Source organism: Cydia splendana, chromosome 8 (genome assembly GCF_910591565.1).
Source record: "Cydia splendana chromosome 8, ilCydSple1.2, whole genome shotgun sequence".
Lineage (NCBI taxonomy): Eukaryota > Metazoa > Arthropoda > Insecta > Lepidoptera > Tortricidae > Cydia > Cydia splendana.
In genome coordinates, this window is record NC_085967.1 from 11,831,012 (window position 1) to 11,854,825 (window position 23,814).

Here is a 23,814-nt window from a genome sequence, read left to right on the forward strand (position 1 = left end):
ACAACGCGACCTAATTGTGTTTGGGGTTTTTAGAATTGTCTCGACGAGTATTAGATGCCTCTGGAAAGAAAAGTACAGTCAGCGATAAAAGCTTGTACCAAATATTCTTTTTTTGCCAAAAACTTATTTTTTTGTCATTGCACTAGTATATATGAGTAGGTAGGTTATGAAATTTGGCGCCCCGGCCAATAAGTTTTGCCGCCCCAGAAGTGAAGGAAGAAAAACAAAATGCAATCCGCCAGGGGTGGCATACGCCGCCCTTAGGGCCATACGCCACTGAGTAGGTACTAATGCCACGCCAACTTTCTGAAAGGTTAGGGGCCATTTTGTGCGCTTGCAATACGTGTTGTCTGTCCGCGAGTTCTGAACACACTGTGGTTTGCCACCGTCTAGCCAGACAACTCAGACGGACCCACACACCAAGGACAGACCTAGGTCAGACGGTTAGTAGGCTTGTCGGCTGCCGTGTAGCAGGGGCTTAATTGGCTAATGACATTCAACGCGTTGGCAACTCCAGAATTTTTGACATCTTTCTCGCTCGCTCACTTGCTGCAGCACAGGGTACGTGTGTGTAGCGGAGATTATTTTTTGTTTTCTTCAAATACTTAATTAATTTGGAATATATTTTCGCACAGGAAGGAGAAAACCCGATCCTGGCGTCTACAGGATAAACTTTCAGGTTGATTGGCTACAGTACTTTAGGTAAGTCTCGACTTATTATATCGTGACGAGTTCCACGTCAAATGTGTTGGGAGAAAGAAGGTGACACGTATTATCACGAATTCGGGATGCTGATATTTAATATTTCATATAAGTAGCACCGTAGACCAGTAATGTATGTACGTTTAACTGTATAACCTACTTGACTTCTCATCTTCTTAATTACGTCGATTCTAAGTAAAATGCTATAAGCATGTCAAAACAAGAATGTGTGCCATGTCTTGTATACTTTTATCAGATAACTAAATTCTGCGGGCGGTTTATTTCAATCCTCTGTCTCTCAATCAATGCAATAGCTATTATCCTGTAGATATCCTGCATGTGCAGACCACATTTTACATTACTATGTCTGCTCTAATAATTTAAACTTATGTTGTTAGAATTATATTCTAATTTTTTTGTAAATAAATGTGGCTTTATTGTTGGACTTTACTCAACTCTATTTGAATGCCATGTTTACATTTGTTTTAGTTAAGTAGGTATGTGATTGGAGTTTTTAGAAACATAAAAATATTATACATTATACATTTGTTACTTCTTATCTCTGCTCTATTTATACATATTTAGTCAATTGAAGACATTGATTGATCATGACACCTATTACCTAATTAGGGAAATATTTATTGTCTGATTATTTGTGTGGAAATCACAATTGCACATGGTAATCTTGACTCTCTCATTTGTAATATTTTTTACATATTTAACAAATATATGGAAGGCAGGATTGAAAAGGCAAGAAAAGAATTACTTATCTCAGCCAAGTAAAAAATAATGTGTTATATGAGGAAATTAAAAGACTGGCACACGAAAGAAATGATTGGCAATTACTCGACCGACAAGAGCAAAGCTCTTAAGTTATGATGATGATGATGATTTAACAAATACAGTTACATGATTAGAACTGGATAAATAAAACTAAATCTAAAGATAATATAATTACTTTAATTAGATAAGATTATGAATGTGATCATTGGAGCCATTTGATAATGTCATAAATTTTTTATCCAATTTAGGCCTTGGAAACAACATTCAGTTTAAAAATCTGCTTACACAAATGAAGTTGTAAGATAAATCTTTTTTCGCTTGCACTTCTTATGATTGTAATATCTTACTGATAACAACATGTAGGTTATCAATTACTCTTGTAAAGTCAAGGGGTAACATACTGAAGTTACATTGCACCCATACCTATCATGTAGGTGCATGTCATGTCAGTGAATGTTTTATATGCCATGTTCATATCTGGTGTTGGAATAATGTTAGCTACTGCCATAAAATTACTTAGAGCTTGGCAAGCGCCTCAGGGAGAAGGGGAATGACCCACGTTCTGAGTCATGGCTTGTCCAACAGGTCTCCATCGCCATACAGCGGGGTAACGCTGCTAGTGTGATGGGGACTACGGGTTTTAGTTTCTTAAGTTTTGTACATATTGTTAAATCTATCCTTTGTGTTTTTGTGAGATAAATAAATTTATTTAATTATATCTTAAAAGTTTGATTAAATGTAATTTTAATGAAGAATTGAATCTGAATTTCAGAGTAATACATTTGGGACTTATATGGTTTAAATTGATATCACAACTACATATTCAACTTTTTGTTTTGACATAATTGTATTTTAATTTAAACAGTTGTTCAAACATCAGTCGATGTAATGCTTTAATGTGCATGTATTGTAATGTATCTCTTTTACACTTGTAAAGCTAAGTAAGTATAAATGAGAAAGCAGTATGACCTTGGTTGTGTCGGAATTGCAGCAATAAATTGTATTATCTTTTTTGCTGTAGTACTGTAACGACTTGGCGCGGACAAGGACTGCTGGAGGAGACGAAAATGATGCATCAGCAATCCATGATGGTTGGGGATATGTTGCCGGTTCACCCGGAGATTCCGCACGGCGAGGAGATGAACAACGTGGGCTACGAAAATAGCGGGGCGAACGCCTACGACGACCTGTTCCCGGCGCTGCCGCACTCGGCGCCGCCGGTGCAGCGCCACATCCAGCAGGCTACTAGCAAGCTGCGTGTTGGCTCCTCGCTGCACACCCAGGTGATCACATAATATATTTTTTCATGCATTTTAATTTAAAAGTTTTGTGTGAGATAGGTACATCAATAGCACTAAATATACAAAGTACACACCTTTACTATCTAATATACATACTAATTATAACAACAAAGCATTAAAAATTTTCGCCTTGTATCTGCATTGGGACCTGACCAATCCAACAGATGAATTTAGATATAATTTTCATTCATAAAATTCGTAAGCTTAAACAAAGTATTGATAGTAGTATGAATCCTTATATCCATTTCAGTAACATTTAATCTTGATATCATACTTATTCTCAATATGAAATGTTACAATCTAGACCAAGCAGCCCAGAATTCAAACTTGCTTTTTTCGTCGTCAATATCATATAAACATCTGCCTTATGACAATGGAGTAAGGTTCAATGTTTTAATGGTATAACCTGAGGATATGATGTTTTACTTCAAACAAGAAGGGAAAAGTGAAATAATACAGGTACGGGCTCCGCCACGTGCCGCGCGCACCACCGACCCGCCGCTCACACGCTTACGTAATCACTATGATATTTTAATTTCATTTGCGCCATTTACGACAAGTGAAAACAACTTTTTTGTGTACGCAATAAAGTTGATAATCAATCGCGTTCTCGCCATCGGTATTTTTACCGTATCGCCTTTCTGTGTATAAATTGATTCAAGTGTAGCCTCAATTATTATCTGCTTTGTAGCACAATGTAGGGACAATGATAGTAATCAAGCTATAAATACTTAGAAATTGACCCCAACGAAAGCTTATTAAGCTTAAGTTAGCAATACCCTTGCAGCGTGTATCTGACTAAGTGTTGTGTTTTTGAAGATGGACTATTCTATATAAAATGTATTACGTTTGTAGGTTTTCCATGTGCCATATGAAGAGCGGAAACTGGATAACGCTAACACGTTTGGCGAGGGTGAATCGTTGCGGACATGTCAAGCCATCACCAAGGACACCGGAGCACACATCGAGATATCTACTAGCAAGGACGGTAGCCTCACTTTCCTCCTAACTGGAAAACATAGTGCCGTTCTGGATGCGCGTCGCAAGATCTTGACCCATTTCCAGCAACAGGTATTTAATTAATCCCATGTATACTGAAAAATATATATGTACTATGTTTAGTATTATAATTTTTTAGGGTTCCGTACCCAAAGGGTAAAAGCGGGACCTTATTACTCTGCTGTCCGTCTGTCTGCCACCAGGCTGTATCTCATGAGCCGTGATAGCTAGGCAGTTGAAATTTTCACAGATGATGTATTTCTTTTGCTGCTATAACAACAAATACTAAAAACAATATAATAAATATTTAAGTGGGGCTCCCATACAGCAAACGTGATTTTGCCTTTTTTGCGTAATAGTACGGAACCATTCGTGCGCGAGTGGGGGTGGTCTTTTCCCCTTCTTTTTGCGATTTTTTTGGTCTACTCTTATTTTAGCGTAAACACACAGCTTGACCACACGATTTATTATAATTCATGAAATGAATATTTCTATAATTATACTATAATTTATTGCTATATCTACTTTGCACTTTTCCAGGCTAGCAAGCAAATCTCGATTCCCAAGGAACACCACCGCTGGATCCTCGGCAAGCAGGGCCAGAAACTGAAAGATCTTGAGAAGGTGACCGCCACCAAGATCAGCGTGCCCGCCATCGGCGACACCAGCGAGGTCGTCACCATCACCGGCACCAAGGAGGGAATCGAAAAAGCCGAACATGAGATCAGAGTCTGCTCGGAGGAACAGGTAAGGAATCACTTTGTCTTTCAACTTGACTAAATTTCCTTATTGTATTATTATAAAGGCTAATATCACATAATAATCATACTTCTGAAAAACTTTTTGGGTCCAAATTATGGTAAACTGGACCAAATAAAGGTGCAGGCTACCGATGCAAAGTTGCAATTTCCCGCGCTTTTTTTGCTTACTCCAGTCGAGCATTATCAGGTTTCTCGCGCTGATACATGCTTAAGTAACGAACTACACACTACGTCATAATATTGCTTGCACGAGTATTACCTAAGCTCCATGTTTATATAGATTCAAAAATTACATTTAATTGACTTATGACTTTTTAGTCTTCTAAGCTCTCCCATCTCCTTGGCCTGCTTTTTCTTCACAAACCCCAGTGAACAAATAAATAATTATTGGCTAACATTTTTTTTACAGTCGCGCAAGGCTTTCGAAAGGATCACCGTCCCGAAGATCTACCACCCGTTCATCCAGGGCCCGTACGGCGAGCGCGTCGCCGCGCTGACGGCCGAGACCGGCGCGCGCGTCCACATCCCGCCCGCCTCCACGCAGAGCGAGGAGATCGTGGTCGCCGGGGAGAAGAACGGAGTGCTGGCTGCTAAGGCACAGATTGAGCAGATCGCTGAGGACATGGTATGTAGACATCTACCACCTATTCATTTAGGCGTAGTTGACAACCAAACTTTATAATGTACAGACTTTATGCGGTAACTTTGGTCTTCAATTTAAGAGCTGTCAAATTCAAGGGGACGATTTTACTTGGACTTTACATCTCTACTTCAATCAATAAATTCTTTGGTATGTGGACTTACTGGCTACATTATAATCATTGGCATCTAGCTCTATCACCCAATGACTAAATTAAGATGCGTAATAAGATTGCCTGAAGCATTTTAAATTTTAAAAAGCAGTAATGTAATAAATCTATCGCCAACAGGCTAAAAAATGCTCGACCGTCCGCGTGGAAGTGCCGAAGTCGCAGCACAAGTACGTGATCGGCGCCCGCGGGACCACCATCCAGGAGATCCTGAAGGAGACAGGCGTCTCCGTCGAGATGCCTCCGCCGGACTCGCCCACCGGCACCATCACTCTGCACGGACCTCACAACAAGATCGGCCTTGGTGAGTTACTTAGGCCTTGGTCTCGCGCGTTCAAACGGAGCCCGGCCCTAATTCTTTCCAATTTTTTGTGTATTTTCCCCATTCCTTTTTGTGTAATATATGTATGTTTATCCTATAAATTTTGTATGTATGTATATCCTTTATCTTTCTGGTACCTTGTTGTACTTTTGCTGCATTTGTCACCCTCTTTTTACGTTCTCCTCTCATCTACTCAAAGGTTAACTGGAAGAGATCCCTCAAAAGGATAAGTTCGCCTTTGTACTTCTTACTAATTGTATGTTATTTTTAATATGTCTATTTGTACAATAAAGAGTTTACTACTACTACTACTAAGCCCGCGGACTGGACGCACGCGACCGGCGATGCGTCCGCCGGTCGCTGCGTTCAGTCCGCCGCCCAGGGGCATTAGAATTCAATTCACTAAAGGGACCTTTATACAGGTTGATTGTAAATTCGACGTATTCTTTGAAAGGGGTAATTCTATAGCTCATTTGTAATGATTTACCAGTCCACCAGGTGTCTAAAAGTTATTTGAGGTTTTAGTTTTTTTGCCTTTCGACCTAAAACTGGTATCTTTATACCTACATCGCCTTATTTGACTTAGCACTTGGCGTGAAAATTCAGCGCGGTCGGAGTCTATTTAATGCGAATAATGCGATCTTCGCATACGACTCTCTTGTTCGATTTGTTTACTCGAAAATAATTATATGGCATCTGTGATATTCAATGACGCAAGTCTTTTATGTTAATGACAACTGATTTTATTTTATTCAATTTCATTGTGCCTAATAACGTCATGTCCTATACATATAAAGCATTTTGATATGTACATAAATAAAGATTTTCCTACTACGCGGAGATCGTGCCTATGTCCAGAGTGAACTAGAAGTACCTATTTACTTATTTGTGATATTCATCAATCAATTCAATTGGTATGCTCGACCAATCGATTCGATATCGATCGATAAGCATTCCATTCATGTGTGGTACCTTGACTAATTAATTATATGCCACATAACATATTTTTAACTTGGCGTTATAGTGCTACTAGTATAGTGCTACTGGCTGTTATATAACGTTTTTTAACTACCAGTGTGGGAGCAACATTTTTTTGTCCAATGTGTATTTTGTCTCACATTTTCCTTAATGAGAGAGTGAGACGCAATGGCATTGGATCATGATATTGGACAGATTGAATACCACCCTAAGAAGAAGTTTGATAATTTTATAATGATGAAGCCCAAAAATAATAATATTTTTATGTCTACTCACAAAATAGCTTATTAAATTACACTAATTAATAAATAATTAATAATTATTAATTAATTAGCTTTGACTAATAGTTATTTTCGTAATTATTTAAGATGTAAAATTCCTATGTATTGTAATTAAATAAATAAATATTTAAATAATTAATTAGATATTTAATTATTTTTGCTCTTTGACAGCTTTATCGAAGGTGTGTGAAAAAGCTAACTCAGTGAAAACGGCAACAGTTGACGCTCCCACATGGATACACAAATACATAATCGGAAAGAACGGCTCGAACATTAAAAAGATTACTCAGGACTTCTCTAAGGTACGTTCACCCTTTAGTACGTAAATGTAGGTCATAAGGGAATTAATATATAAAATATAAAAAATACTGCTGATAAAGAAGGGAAAAGGTGTTTACCAAAAAAACTTATGGCGAGTAACTGAAAAATATCTTCAAAATCAGAGGAAAAAAATCAACAACAGATAAAAAATTACCCATAACGTTCTCGGGAAAAAAAAGATTAGAATACTTGGTCCATAATTTGTACAATGTAATGTTTATTTTGTAGGTACATGTTGACATTACGCATTCCGAGGACAAGGTTAAGATCGACGGGCCCCCAGAGGAAGTGGAGCGCGCGCAAGTGGAACTCAACGACTTCGTCAAGAATCTGATCGCCACGCTCACATACGTTGAACTCTCCGTCGATCCCAAATTCTTCAAACACATTATTGGCAAAAGTGGAGCTAACAGTAAGTTTGCAAAGTGTGCATAATATTCGAAAAGTATTATGTTACATTTTTTAAATCTGAGTTTTGACTGACAGAGTCATAAATACTGTTTTTTTCGTTTCATTGAGCAGACAGGTGACTCAACATATAGCATATTAGAAATATCCCTATTGTTCCATTTAGAATTAAGGTCTGGGTTCAATTATTAAATTACACCGTATAGTAAAATACACCGTATTTTTTTATTTTATTTTCAGTAAACAGACTGAAGGATGAGACTGGTGTAGTTATTAATATTATTGAAGCAGAAGGAAACAATGTAATTCGTATCGAAGGCAGCCATCAAGGGGTAGCTGACGCAGAAAGGAAGCTAAGAGAAATGGTCATGAAATTAGAAAACGAAAGGTCTAAAGAAGTCTACGTTGACCATAGGTATATTAAGTCCCTCATTGGCGTAAGAGGGGACAGGATTAAAGAGATACGCGAGAAATTCGAGCGCGTGCTGATCACTTTACCCGACCAGGGACAAAAGAGGAGTCCGATCAAACTGAGAGGTCCTCAAGAGGACATCGAGAAATGCGAGAAGCACCTTAACAAAATGATCAAAGAAATCGCAGAATCGTCATACGTCCAAGAAGTGCCAATCTTCAAGCAGTTCCACAAGTTTATCATCGGGAAGGGTGGCGCTAACCTGAGAAAGATCAGGGACGAGACGCAGACGCAGATCGATTTACCGGCCGAAGGCGATGACAGCGACGTCATCACGGTGCGCGGCAAGCGAGAGAACGTTGAGGAAGCGGTGAAGAAGATCCAACAGATCCACAACGAGAAGGCGAATGTAGTCACCGAGGAAGTGACGATCCCGCCTAAGTACTACAACTCGCTGATCGGCGCCGGCGGCAAGCTCATCCACTCCATCATGGAGGAGTGCGGCGGCGTGCTCATCAAGTTCCCAGCGGCCGATAGCGATAGCGACAAAGTCGTTATTAAGGTAACTTTCACCGTTATCTCACTCTTTTTTGTATTGTTGTAGCGTCCGAATCTTGCGACATTCACTAGCTACGTGATAGATAGAGCGTGGCAAGTAATTCCTCACTACCAGCGAGGAATTACGTATACCCATGTACCTACCTATATACTCGGCCCGTTTTCATAAAATCCTTACCTGATATTGGAAATCGCTCGTCGCTCTACCACACTATTAAACTATGGCTTATTATTAACCGGGCAACTAAAATATTAAACAGGAACTTTCATTGGCCTTATAATAATATAATTTGGCTGTGCATTAATATTTTAGCGCCAAAAAAAATATATTAGCCTCAAATATAAGCATCATATTATTAATAAAACTGGCAGTAAAATCAAGCCACCCAAAAAAAATATAGGGAACTTAAAGTGATAGGTTGGCGACTAAAATAATAAATTGGCAACTAATATTGTAAAGTGATCATAAAATTTAGTTGTCAGCTTCTAGTTGTTCACACCTAAGTAATCAACTATAGTCATAACTGAGCATGTCGTTTCAGCTAGGTAGTATTTTAACACGAAAGCAGTTAAATTTAATGAGTATTGGTCACTTTTTACACAAAACACCTCAAATTAATTTACCAATACGTAATGGTCAGTATACTTATAATCGAAATTTCTAATCATGAAACGCCTAATGGCCATTATACCATTATAGTTCGTTTTTTTTTTAGCATTAGAAATAAGGTAAACAATCTTGATGTGTCTTTTAATTGAAAAACACATTTTAAAAATAAGTTACGGCAAATAAGTAACAATTATGAATCTAATACAATCATTTATATTCTTCTGCTTTCGTAAGTAATAGTTACTGATTTTTAAAATGCGTTTATCAATTAAAAGACATGTCAAGATCGCTTACCTTCTATCAAGTTCTTTCTAATGCTTAAAAAAAACGAACTATAGATCATTAAATTTTTTATTACTAATTTCAATTGTTACCACTGTGTTCTGCTAGAGTCAACAGATAGGTGCGACGACGAGCAAAGCGAAGAGGAGCGTGTTAGGTTGACCGTGTAATGATCTAACCTTCGAGCAACACGGAAGGGAGGCGGCATTCGCACTATTTCCCCTCTGCCGAGGTACAAGATTAGCGCGTCAATCTAATCTAGCGCGGGTAATAAAACTAGTTGCACTTGGATTTTTCACTAGACCGAGTCCAGACGCGCGCGTGAACACTGCTGCACAAAAATGCCTGTTTGCTCGGTTTTTTGTTATAAAAAGAGGTCGGGGACATCAAATTTACAAAAAGAAAATGTTACATTTCACATATAATATTTTTTTTTACATATCATACGTTTAATTACATTCAATCACAATTATTATATTTTAGTCTCATGTAATTGTTGGATTTATCGATTTTGCTCGCTCAGTACAAATTGTGGATCGGTCGAGCAACAAATCCGACTTCTCATCTCTCAGAATACAATAACATACTTCAACGAAAATGTGTTAGTGTGCGTGTTGTGACACTTGTCACTCGTCCTGACTCGTCCGTACACAAAAAGAGATCGAGGTTTGCAAGATTTGTCTTTGACGTGTGTCATTTTCTATGTATTTGTGTCGTCATTACAGATTGGATTTTGATGGGATTTTGTATGTAAGTGTGTGAGAAGTGCGACTGTGTGCACCTTTCCCCCCGCGAAAAATGGCAGAAAGATTTGTACGGTGAGATATCGCTTGGGCCCCTCCCTTCCGATGTGTCGGAAGCCGGTGTTGCTCGAAGGATCTAACAAAATATTTTAAAAGAACTTCATTTTTGAATTAATAGATAGCCGTTTTCTTTTTAAAATGTGCTTCATAAATGGTCTCCAATATAATAATTCAGTTGCCAAATAAATACTTGGTACCTGCCTAAAAATAATCAAAAGCTGTAACGGCATTAAAATACAACTCATATTGATATATTTTAAGGCTCCATTTTTGTTGCCAAACTTTTAATTTTAGTACCCATTTCTATTTTTTTAAACTACCCAAATTCAATTAATTAGTTGACCGGTTAAATACGTGCCTTAAACTATACTACAAATTATCTTTAACATTCCAAAATCCTTAGGATATTGAGAAGATTCTTTACATAGTTTTCATTTTAATATAGTCAGCATCAAATGGACAGTGACGGCCATACCGATATATTTAGCTATATTAGCCGCCACTATTTATTTGATGCTGACTGTTTTATTGTGATCGTTCTATCTTTGACATGTTCTCTACACATTTTTACATGGTCTCTGTTGTCTATTTATTTGAAAATACCATTCTTTTGTATTTCATATTATTCCCAGATCTAAATGTAACATGTTATATATTTGTTCTCAGGGGCCAGGTGAAGACGTAGAGAAAGCGAAAGCGCAGCTGCTCGCCCACGCGTCCGAACGCGAACTGACATCTCACACGGCCACCGTGCGCGCTCGCGCCGAACACCACAAGTTCCTCATCGGCAAGAGCGGCGCGAACATTCGCAAGATCCGCGAACACACCGGCGCTCGCATCATCTTCCCCACTGATAAGGATGAGGACAAGGAAGCCATCTTTATCATCGGTGAGTTCCTATTCTCACTGTGTTCTACCTTATGACAAAGAGAATTGATATTGATAGAGAGGTAAAGTCTAAGAAGAAAAACCGCAAAATGTATGGAGCTATACAGCGCCATCTTGTTTACCTGTCAAATTCGAAACGAAATTGTCTTAGATTTTACGCATCTTAATCAATGTATCTTTTCTTATGATAATGTAATGTAACTTTTGATAAGTAAGAGAGCAAACTAAATTGAGGATTACTATTTCACTCTCTTTTACCATGACCACGCGAGTGAATGAGAAATTTTACTGCCCGTCTTCCGCTTAGATTGCGGACAGTACTTACAAGCATGGTCTAATAAAACATGGTCTTCTATTCCCAGAGTGACACGGGCCTACGTCACAATAACATTGCCACTTTATTTCAACATAACATGTTACATGGGTACATTATACCTATGGTTAATAAGTTAAAATATTTCTTTATAATTTTATAATTTTCATTTATATGTATTTTATCTTAGATTTTACAATAACACGTCATTTTTAATTATTCGTTAGCATTATCTTCCGATTCACGAAAGAAATTTCAGACGTTCGGGTAATTCTGTTTACATTACTGGCAACACAGGATAGCGCTGTCACATTTGACAATTCGGATCTAGATAACTTCATGCCCTAACCGTCATCCTTGTCGAACACGTGTTAATTGTTATTTCCTTCTCGCTCAGTGTCAGCAGTCGCAGTGTTTTCCAAACTTTTCACGTCGTAAGCTTGGTAATTAATGTGTAACTGTGAATTAGTTTTTCAAACGTTTGTCTTGTATAGATAAATAAAGTTTAATTCAATACATTAGATTTGTTTTATTTTACTATGTTTCTACATGAATAACTTAAAATTAATGCCGTTAAAATAATTTTCACCGTTGGTTAAAATTCTCCCACATTTTAAAGTTTGAGAACCTGTAAACAGCATGATGACGTCGGCCCGTGTCAGTTAGGTCATACGCGAATCTCGGAATAGAGTACCAGGCGGAGTATATTATTATACCATGCTTACAAGTAAGCGTCGTAAGTTCTTGATCCGTTATTTTCCAATCTTGCTCGTGTGAAGGTAAAAAATCGAAAAGAACCATCCAAAATGTTAGTGCTCGTTAACAAAATTTCATGTTAAATGAGGTTGTACTGCGCCGTCTGAACTGTGCAATCTACTACCCAATGTATTTGATTTGGTACTAAAATGATCGTTCGATTACGTAATTAGGTAGATCGGCCTCGATTTGTCTATTTTGCAAAAGTGACACTTCGATTATGTTTCGTGCATACAGGCCGCGAGGAGCAAGTCGAAGCCGCCCGCAAGCAACTGGAAGCGGCCGTGGCTGAGATCAGCAACGTGTCCGAGAGCGAGATGGCGGTGGCGCCGCGCCACCACCGGCACTTCGTGGCGCGCCGTGGCGAGGTGCTGCGCCGCATCGCCGACGACTGCGGCGGCGTGCAGATCTCCTTCCCGCGCCAGGGCGTCAACAGCGACCGCGTCGTGCTCAAAGGGCCCAAGGACTGCATCGAGGCCGCCAAGCAGAGGATCAATGAGATCATCGAGGATTTGGAAGCTAAGGTCGATTACTCATCTACTACACTTTATTGTTTATGACAATTTATAAGACTTGGGGCCGTTTCGCGCCGCGGCCGCGTGCAGATCTTTCTGCTTTAGGGCGTCAACAGTGACTGCGTCGTGCTCGAGGGCTCCAATGACTGCATAGAGGCCGCTAAATAGAGGATTAATGAAATCATTGAGCATTTGGAAGCTAAGATCGGTTGCTAATGAGAGAGCAGAAAGAGATCATGAGAGGCTCCGTTTGTGTTAGCTTACATGGAACTTCTCTTTAACTTTTATGAGAATTATAGGACTTGTAGCCCGATTCACGAACGGAACTCTTTTGTCACCTTTTTAGGAACTCTTACATGCTAGAAAACCTTATAGAATATTTAACGCACACATTAGTTTCTTGTGCAATCTAACTTTAGAGAATTGTGCCTAGAATCCAAACTTCAATACACTCTGCAACTAACCAAAATATTGTCACACGCAGGTCACGATCGAATGCGTGATTCCGCAAAAGCACCACCGCACCGTGATGGGCGCGCGCGGCTCCAAGGTGAAGGACATCACGGCCGAGTGCGACGTGCAGATCAAGTTCCCGGAGCGCGACACGGCCGAGGGCGCCGACATCCCGGTGCGCAACGGCGACGACGAGCACGCCGCCAACGACGTCATCCGCATCACCGGCCGCCCCGAGAACTGCGAGGCCGCCAAGAAGGCGCTGCTCGAACAGGTAATGACACATATTTTTTTAGGGTAAAAGCGGGATCCTATTTCTAAGACTCCACTGTCTGTCTGTCTGTCACCAGGCTATCTCATGAACCGTGATAGCTAGACAGTTGAATTTTTCACAGATGATGTATTTCTGTTGCCGCTATAACAACAGATACTAAAAAGTACGGAACCCTCGGTGGGCGAGTCCGACTCGCACTTGTCCGTTTTTTTTTATAATATACTACTCTAGAAGGCAAACGAGCAGAGAAGTCGCACATAGGGGTATTTCACTAAAAAAGCTGGCCATTAGTAGAATGTATCAAAACGTAGAATCCCGGGAAAAGGGTAGCCGAATTCCTTAGTCATATAATTCATAGATACTAGAACAATATTTATTTTTCGCTGCGTGTGGTGGGTATTTGTCAAATCGGTGTCATTTAACCGCTCTTACTAAAAGACATCTACGAAAGCGGAAATTCGATAATAAATATTACAATTGTTATGCGTTGTTTAGACAACAAATAAGGTGATATTTTAAAATGTCTGTTCGGGAAATGGATTCACCAGGTATGCTTAATTTAATTTGTTTATTATTATTTTCTTACTAAGGGTTATATACATTTAATATCAAATTTCAGTAAGTACTCTCTTGCACTATGAATTTACGAATTTGACTTGAACTCAAAAGGCCGAAAGTTGTTCTATTGGGCTATATTGGGCTAAATTTGTAGTTCTATTCAATCAATCAATCAATCATTTATTTGCAGATAAAACATAGTAGGTACAATGCATGCAAATACAATTATATTAACATTACACCACCGGTAATGTCAAAATTAATTACAAAAATCAAAAGAATAAAAATCCATTACAATTAAAACCATAGTAAGAAATAAATTATACGTATATTAAATGTCAGTTAATTCGTGATTACCAATAAAATTAAGAAAATAAGAAAATAAGTTAAAACAGAAGAAATACAAAAGAGAACACATAATCAGAGTTAAAATATAAATGTCAAATATTAATTTAATCTAAAGCTCTAGCAAAGTATTCTTTAATGGAATAATAGGGCTTACTAATAAAATATTGTTTCAGTTTTCTTTCAAATGTTTTTAAATCCTGGCATACCTTTATATCTTTATCTAATTTATTATACACCCTTACTACGGTGTTGTTTATACTCTTGTCAAAATATCTAAAATTACTTTTAATTACTAACATGTCATCCCTATTTCTAAAATTACTGCGAACATTCTGTCTGGCTGTTTTGAATTGGTCTTTATTTTTAAAAACATATAGGCATATAGAGTATAGGTAAAGAGAAATAGCTGTTAATATTTTATGCTCTACGAATATATATCTACTATTGAAACTATTGAAAAGGTTCCATCGGGCAAGTATCTGGGGGTTATTCTAGACCAGCGTCTCTCATGGCACAGACACATAGATTATCTAAATGGTCGAGTCCGAAAGCTCATATGGTTATTCAAAACTCTAAAGCATGCCGCTACTACAGAACTTCTCACTCAGATATACACGGCACTTGCCCAGTCCATCATGACATACTGTATTCCAATTTGGGGCGGAGCCAATAAAACCAAGTTTCTGGAAGTTGAAAGAGCACAAAGGTGTTTGCTAAAAGTTATGTTTTCTAAGCCCTATAGATACCCTACTGATGACTTATATAAAGAATGTAACTTACTATCTATAAGGAAACTATATGTATTGAGATGTATTACAAAACTGCATGTGTCAATTAAGTACATAACTACCTCTAGGATTAGAAGGCGAAAACCTAAAGCTGCACTAGTGCCAGCATTAAACTCAAAATTCGCAAAAAGACAGTTTCACTATCAATCACCTAAATTATATAATTCTATTAACGAACGACTAGATATATATCCTCTACAAATGCATGAATGTAAGATAAAGGTCATAGAATGGTTAAAAACCCTACACTATAACGAATTGGAAGCCATCGTATGATAAATAGAGAATATAAATATATACACACAAACACACACACACACACACACACACACACACACACACACTCACGCATACATACACGCGCGCGCTAGCTATAAATTAGGTTAAGTTAGTTAAATATGTAATATTATTAAGTATATTAAGTTCGAAATAATTTTATAGCATGTCTTATAGTAATTATAAGTAACATACTTTATTGTAACATACTAAATTATATTATGGATTGTACCCTCTCAAATTATGGAAGAGCGGGGCCTTCTGCCACAAGTATATTTTATACTTAAAAGAAGGTTCCAACCTTATTACTATTGTAATGGAAATTGTAACCCTTAATAAAACAATTTTTCATTTTTCATTTTCAATTTTTCATATCTATGCGTTACAAGAAACCGTAGAGCCTTTTTCTGTTTTATGAGCACATCTTGTATGTTTATGCCATTGCCCCAGACTTCTATGCAATACCTCATAATGCTCTCGAAATATGCATAATAAACCATTTTTAGAGTATCACTATCTGCAAAACTGGATAGGCTCTTTAAAGCATAACAAGCACTGGCCAGCCTGTTGGAGACTTTTTCAGTTTGTTTGTGCCATCTTAAAAATGGGTCTAATTCAACACCTAGAAATGTAATGCAGTCTGATTTTGTAATAGGAATGTTACAAATAGGATCTGCGCTATTAAACCCACGACGAAATATCATGTAAAAACTTTTATCACAGTTCATTTTTAAACAGTTAGCCGAGAACCACTTACATAAATCTGACCAGCATTTTTGCATTTTCATATTTAATTCATATTCAGTGCGAGCTTTAATAATGATGCTGGTATCGTCAGCATAAAGATACGGTGTTCCGGTGGTAATACAGTGTGGTAAATCATTAATGAATATAATAAAAAGTAGAGGGCCTAACACAGATCCTTGTGGAACGCCGTATTTTATGATAGTTTCATCCGATTGAAATATACTCTGGGCTTTTCTAATCTCTACATACTGCGAACGTTTAGTGAGGTATGAATTTATCAGATTCAAAGCCATCCCACGTACACCGTATGATTCGAGTTTTGTGAGGAGTATTCCGTGATTCGACAGGACATTTAATTCTCTAGCAATTTTATTTAAAATTAGGGTGCCCAGAAGTGCCCATTAACGAATTACGAGAATTTTTACACTGAGGGATATTACCAAACAAAGTTTCTTTTTGCGGTCGGGAAAAATAATTTTCTGATTTATCATGGCAGGTCCTTCTGGCGTGAGAGTAGTGACCAGAGAATACATTTTTCGTATAATGAAAAACTGTAACGAACCCCAATTTCTACAAAAACTTGATGCAGTCATGAATAAAATTACTAGTTCTGCCACATTCCCACAAGACCAGAAAGATAAGTTTCTCCTCAAGTTTGCGAATGTTCATACATGTTACCAATCAAAAAATATCAACAGACGTTAACAAAAGCAGAAAAAGATATTATGAATACCAGGAAACTAAAAATACAGAAAGAATTTAGAGAACAATTGGGACTCGTAGTTGATATTCCTAAACAGGGCTTTGGAACCAGCAACGACGGGAACACCAGCAGACGATTTTTTTCAAATGCAGAGATTTCTTCCAACATCACGGAGATCGATTTAAACTTGATACAGAAGTTTGCTACAATTCTCGAAGTAATATCGAGTGGCCAAAAAATTGATTTAAATAAATTTGAGACATATTGCGACGACACGGCCAAGCTCTATGTCCAATTGTATCCTTGGAAGCCAATGACCCCAACCGTGCACAAAATTTTACTGCATGGTCCTGTTGTAATGAAACATGCCCTTCTCCCTATAGGAAATTTGTCCGAAGAGGCAGCCGAGGCCAGAAATAAGCACTTCCGAGAATTTAGGAAGAGCTTTTCAAGGAAGTTCTCGAGAGAGCAGTGCAATTTGGACGTCTTAAATCGGCTGCTATTTACGTCAGATCCGTTTTTGAGCAGCATTAGGCCTAAGCCTCTAAAATCAGCGAAACCATTTAGCCTTGCTGCTAGGGACATGATGCTTGGCCCAAACATAGACGCAAACGCGATGTCAGATGACTTATCATCAGATTCAACAGGTGAAAGTGATGAAGGGTCGTCTGATTGATCAGATAGTAGCTGTTTATCAAATAATTAAAACTTGAAGAATGTTTTATTCTGCTATTGACCGGTATATAAACGATACAACACTACACCAACCGGCAAATGTATAAAAGTTGTATAAAATAAATTAAAATAGCATATTTGGATTCACACAATAGAACTCCTGATACAAATGTACATAAATCATTTTGGCCAGCTTTTCTAGTGAAATACCCCTATGTGAGTCGCCTGATGATAAATGCTAAAGTGATTACGCAACACCAGAGAGGTTGTAAGTGCGTTGCTGGCATTAATACGCTTCTTCATTGGAGGTTTTAAGTTCGTATCGGTCCGGAAATACCGCAGACGACATAGATGTTGTATGTAACAAAAATATTTTGAAGAAATAAATAGGCGAATTTCATTAGTTAATAAGCATTTACTTGTCGAAATAATTAACTATACTGGACTAATTAATCTGATTATATTAACCTCATTAATAATCATGAACAGTTTACGTAAATGAAGTTTAGTGATTAAAATCAACAATCAATATTGTTCCATTTATAAACTAAATACAAACGCGATATGCTTTACATTGATAAGGCAAATTGGTATGCACACTTTATCAATTTCTATCTCGGCGCTTTATTATTTTCGTCGTTCGTCAAATAAAATATTTTCGCTCGACGGCAAATTGAGCCCTTTTTTAAAACGATAAAATATTAAATTAAATGATGTATTTTCGTGTAATATGTATGTGTCAAATAGTAGTACATTTTGGGCAATAAACATGCTGAAAAACAAAATAATCATGTTATCACTTCTGTTCCCGAAAGTTAAGGGTGCTGGAGCTTTATTTCTTGTTATGATTTATATTGACCAAAACCATCCCAATGTATTTTTGTTTATATCCAAATTGTTGGCATTTGATTCACCATAGTTCTTAACTTTCAGGCAACGAAAAGACAAATCAAAACCCGAATCTGGTTGTGACCTTCTTGTTCAGCTGGCATCAAATATAAATCATATTTATGGCCTTTCATTTATTTCAAACATACAAATAAAAATTACACAGAGTCAATACAAAAATATAGATGGCCAAAGCGGCCAAATATATCGGAACACATTCTTATTTCTATGATAACAAATGTGTGTCACGATATATTTGGCTACTTCGACCGTCACTATTTATTTGATGCGGACTGTACTGTTTGATCCTCGCTGTAGCGTAAGAGTAGAAGGAGACCGTTGCTTAGTTAACCTTTTCGACGCCGTATCAAACACAAAAGCTGTCACTCAGACGCCACATCACCAAAGTGTCAAAACTGAAATTGAACTTTATGCATATGCGCGTAGGTCTATGTTGCTCTTTGGTCTCTGACGGATTAATCCGTCTTTGACGTTGGACCTGCGGTTCGTATATATCTGTTGTTGGCGTCGAAAAGGTTAATATCCACAATACAAATGCAAAAAGGGGTGACTTGGACACATAAGAATTTGGGGCCCTTTTGGAAAGTAAAGAAACCGAATTAAACTAACATTTTTCTACTATGATCTTCTATTTATTATGGGTATTCAAATATACTGTTACTGTCTGTCTTTCTGGCCCCCCTGAGGATGGGGGCCCTGGGCACGGGCCCGTGTGCCCTTATGGTAAACACGGTACTGGACTTCAGTAGAACTAATGTGAGCTTGATATTAACGAGAGTTGTATTGGCAGGTCCCCATCACCATCGAAGTGGAAGTCCCGAACGACCTGCACAGGCTCCTGGCGGGACAGAAGCGGCGAGAGCTCATGCAGACCTACGACGTCCATATCCTGCTGCCGCCCAACGATGAACCCTCTGACATCGTTAAGGTACGATTTAACAATTTTGTTGAAACTTTTATTAAGTGGGATTAAATACTTTATGTTATTCAATAGTTTTATTATATTGTATTGTATACCTAACAGGTAACTGGAACGCCTACAAATGTTGAAAAGGCGAAAGAAGCACTTGCCGAGAAGATCGTCGAGATGGAAAAAGAAAAGGAAGACAGAGCCTTGAGGTACGTACAGACCGACCGACTTTTAATTATTATTAGTTTCCAAATTACGGCATGTTTTATAAGTATGCATAACTAGTAAGTGCCTTAAACAAGTTAGCTGTATGAAGCATCATTAGAATGCTTGCGCCATCTCCATTGCCGCCGGCTCTGTGACGTCAAAAATAAAATTACGAGTATATGGCGGGTAATGATCTCCACTCGCGCGACCTAAAGAAACAAATCTTACACCGCCCAACGAAGTGGGGCATTCAAATTAAATCATCCCAAAAATTTACTTGGAAAATTTTATTTCACCGTACATATTTTCTGAACCCCTTAAAAAAATCTAGTCTATATTCAAGATTTTCTTACTTTATTTGTACAAACAGCAACGCTCATAGCTGTCCATCGGTGGACCTTATTACAAAAGGCATAACGTCCACTGATGGACAGTTAACAGTGTGGGTGACGGTACTAGTGTGTTACTAACGGCTTCTCATAACGTACAATTGCGCGTCGTGACAAACATTTATTTGAAGTGGACGTGTAATTGTGCGAGTGTCGTCATTGCCCTCATACATATGGATTAGGGCCGTATAATGAAACATTCTGCATAATTTTTAAATTCTATCTTCACTTCTGTTTCGTAACCATTGTTTTGAAAAACACATAATTTAAAAATAATTTGAGAACCTATGGTACCTTTGTGCTGTTGGTTGTTACAAATTTACCGCGTTTGCAAGATACAAATAAGGTGTATTGGGGTTATTTTGATAAGTGTGAGCTGGTACTATTAGTATTCGAAAATATTCATCTTTGTATTTGATAAAATAACACTGATTCCGATTTTGTTTCATTGGATATATGTAATATATGTATTAAGTAATGATTAACGCTTTACCTCATAATCATAATTGGATTTAAGAAAATATTAATAATAGTTACGTAAAACAGGACGATAGCCTCATGCGTATGAAAGGAGGCCTGTGCCCAGCAGTGGGACGTATATATGCTGAATTAGTATTATTAACAAACAAATAAAATTTAACATTACAAACCTTTATCAATAACGCTACATGAATCTAACCTAATCTCTCCCATCACAGGTCATACGAGCTGAAGTTCAAGGTGGATCCCGAATACCACCCCCTGGTGATCGGCAAGAGCGGCGTAGTGATCACCAAGATCCGCACCGACTACGGCGTGCAGATCAACCTGCCCAAGCGCGGCGAGCCCGACGATGACGTCATCACCATCCAGGGCTACGAGGACAAGGCGCACCAGGCCAAGGACGCCATCATGGCCATCGTCCATCAGCTGGTAACTATACTAACTTTATCCTTTCAACTCGCTCGAAAATTGCCAATGTGAAAGGGAAACGTAAAATATTCAAATATTTGCTGCGGGAAATTTTTTAACAACATTAAAATACGATAAAACAATGATTTGAATCAACTAACAGCTCTCCATTTTGTAAAAGTAACAGATGAGAGAGTTCTGAAAGAACCTAAAAACAAAATTTTAAATAGTGTGTATATTTTGATATGTCCCGCCCCACGTGACAGAAGTTAAGGGACGGGCCCACCAAATGAGTATAGAAAGCAACAAAACCACTAACTCGTTCCTTTATCACCAGGACAACCAATACCGCGAGGAAGTGGACATCGACCCGCGAGTCCACAGACGGCTGATCGGGCAGCGCGGCAAGAACATCCGCAAGATCATGGACGAGTACAAGGTGGACATCCGCTTCCCGCGCCAGGGCGACGACAGCATCGTCGTCATCACCGGCGACGAGGACAACGTGCTCGACGCCAAGGACCATCTGCTCAACGTGGCCGAGGAATACGTAAGATACTTCCAATAGTTTGTATCTACAGTTAGTGCCCCAACTTAAGTACCCACTTGGTCATACCGGCTGTACAAAAAAAGTGGATACTTATGTTAAGGCACCAAGTGTACTAAGTGGAGCAGGGCTATAACCGCGGAAATGGAAGGTCGAAAATTGCGGGCATTTTTCTCTGTCACTCTAATTACGCTTTCATCGGAGTCAAAGAGAAAGATCCCCGCAATTTGCGAATTTCGGGTTTCGCGGTAGCCCCTCTGTTTGAGACTCGATAATGATTTTTAAATAAAGAACAAAGGGAACATTCTCCGCCTCGGGATTTCTTCAGTAGTTATAATACGATGAAATCAAGATAAACAGATCTCGCCGTTCAGAGCTCACGAGTCAATATTTTAAAAAGCCAGGGCAACTTGTAATGCTACAACGGTGTTCCCTCAGTTGCAAGACGTCTCGGACCGGTACACGCGGCCCGCGGCGCCGTCGCTCGACTTCGGCGAGGCGCTGGCCAGCGAGCCGGCCGCCGCCGCGGCCGCCCCCGCCTCGTCGGGCGCGGCGGCGGGGGGCGGGCCGCCGGCGGCCGGGTTCGTGGTGCGCGGCGGGCCGTGGGAGCAGCGCGCGCCCGACACGGCGTCCACGCGCGACTTCCCCACCATGCCGGGCGCGCCGCGCGCCGCCGCCGCCGCCGCCGCCGCCGCGCCGCAGCCCGCCCCCGCCCCCGCCCCCGCGCCCGCCCTAGCCGCCTGGGGCCCGCGCCGCTAGTCGCCCCACGCTCCGAGGGTTATCCAGCGAGCCGCAGTTATATGAGTTACTTTCCTTTACACTGGTGACTCGTGCGGTGACGACCGTCGCGGTTGTGGCCTCCTCGAAATTGTTGCGCGGTTATGTTTCGCGCGCGCGTTCCGCCTTCGCGTCCGTGCCGGAGGGAGCGGGAATTTTTTGTTCTAAAAAGATTTACACGAAAAAGGAGCGTAACTTATATAATCGAATGTTATATATTTACATAAAATTATGTATTTTTGTTCATAGTATAGAACGATTATTATTATTAATTATCGATGAAAAGAAATCAAGTTTTTGATTCCCCGACGTGTGCGGGCCGCGACGCGATCGGTCGGCCTATTTCGACTGCGCGGCCGCTCCGGGACATGATGATTTACTTATTATATAGATTAGCTGTCATTATTTAGGCGACAATCTATTTTTACGCGTCCAGTGAGATTGCTGCATTTTCCGATAATTCATTTTCGTTCCGAACTATAGCAACGAAATTGGCTGATCGATTAGTTATTATTTTAACGTATTTGTGTACGCATGATGTTATTTTTAATGAACTATATACCATGTAATGTTAATATGGAAGATGCCATTTGACTAAGTTGTTGATATCGCTATTCTGATATACGAAATATACCCGTTTTGTTTTAAGAATCCTCTGAACCGCCTTGAGCTATGCTATCTTTATCGATATACTAACACAATTAATTTTCATAACACGTTGGATAATTTTAAGTATTAAACGCTATTCCTATTTAATCTAAACCTAACAATAGTCTACATATGTATACAATATTTCATAAGTTTCTTTCTCGCGTCGTTCCGGAGGATCCTTACCATACATTTCGTGTTTTGTCCTAGTTGAGTGCATAATTTAAATGTTTCTGTGTACTTATTGTTTAAAATTATAATAAAATGTCTATTTTTTTCATAATAATTTTCATATCTTATTTTTTCTATACTGTGTTTTGTAAGTGTTGCCTATAACAATAAAATGAATCAGTAATATAAAACTCGAGAATGAATATTTTTACAAAGTAATTTGTACATAGCAAATTGTGTTTGAAATATATTAATAATAAATCTTTTACAAGAATTGAAGTAGTGTTTCCTTTCAAAAATGCTGACAATAGAATGCTGACATATAGTTGGTCAAACCAATTTGTCAGTCAGTAAGAACCAGGAAAACTATACTCATCCTTTTCTTTTGGTTGCTAGTACTAGTGTAAGATTAACAAATTATATTATCTACCGACAACATCATCAAAAAAAGATTACCGCTTCACTCATCTAAAGCGCTTCACACACAAAGAATATAATACTCACTAGGAGTTCACACACCTTACTTTTTTCAGTAATTTCATTTCATTAAGTAGGTAATGCGTATGAAGTGTTTAAACGTGGATAAACGCGCAAATCTCAACACAGAGTGAGAAAGCGGCAGTTTTCAACCCCTTTCGCAACAAATACAACTTATTGCGCTTGCACAGGCAACAAATAATATATAAGCTCTTAAAGGTGCAGGCTAATACAAATAACTCGCTTGCTTGCTTGCGCAGGGGT

At 38.8% G+C, this 23,814-nt stretch overlaps 1 protein-coding gene across 3 annotated transcripts; it reads left to right on the forward strand.

Annotated features, from left to right (window-relative positions):
- Positions 1 to 486: 486 nt before the first annotated feature.
- On the forward strand, positions 487 to 23,352 carry LOC134793115 (vigilin). 3 transcript variants are annotated; one of them, XM_063764650.1, is made up of 18 exons: positions 487 to 561; positions 636 to 698; positions 2,504 to 2,768; positions 3,642 to 3,857; positions 4,326 to 4,532; positions 4,956 to 5,171; positions 5,476 to 5,659; positions 7,108 to 7,238; positions 7,486 to 7,669; positions 7,906 to 8,639; positions 10,997 to 11,219; positions 12,525 to 12,811; positions 13,287 to 13,529; positions 19,324 to 19,461; positions 19,558 to 19,652; positions 20,738 to 20,951; positions 21,268 to 21,480; positions 21,916 to 23,352. In XM_063764650.1, exons 3-18 carry the CDS (start codon positions 2,553 to 2,555, stop codon positions 22,234 to 22,236), a joined length of 3,822 nt encoding a protein of 1,273 aa, XP_063620720.1. In that variant the 5' UTR covers positions 487 to 561; positions 636 to 698; positions 2,504 to 2,552; the 3' UTR covers positions 22,237 to 23,352. The 3 variants fall into 3 exon arrangements, with proteins under 3 accessions (XP_063620720.1, XP_063620721.1, XP_063620722.1); XM_063764651.1 differs by lacking the exon at positions 487 to 561 and having other exon boundaries at positions 565 to 702; positions 2,507 to 2,768; XM_063764652.1 differs by lacking the exon at positions 487 to 561 and having other exon boundaries at positions 572 to 698.
- Positions 23,353 to 23,814: the final 462 nt, after the last annotated feature.

Excerpts from the sequence above, each read along its gene's own strand:
- LOC134793115 (XM_063764650.1), top strand. The coding sequence starts at position 2,553 with ATGATGCATCAGCAATCCATGATGGTTGGGGATATGTTGCCGGTTCAC. Across the intron at positions 4,533-4,955 it reads GAGTCTGCTCGGAGGAACAG|TCGCGCAAGGCTTTCGAAAG; the intron begins GTAAGGAATCAC and ends TTTTTTTTACAG. Across the intron at positions 20,952-21,267 it reads TGGCCATCGTCCATCAGCTG|GACAACCAATACCGCGAGGA; the intron begins GTAACTATACTA and ends CTTTATCACCAG.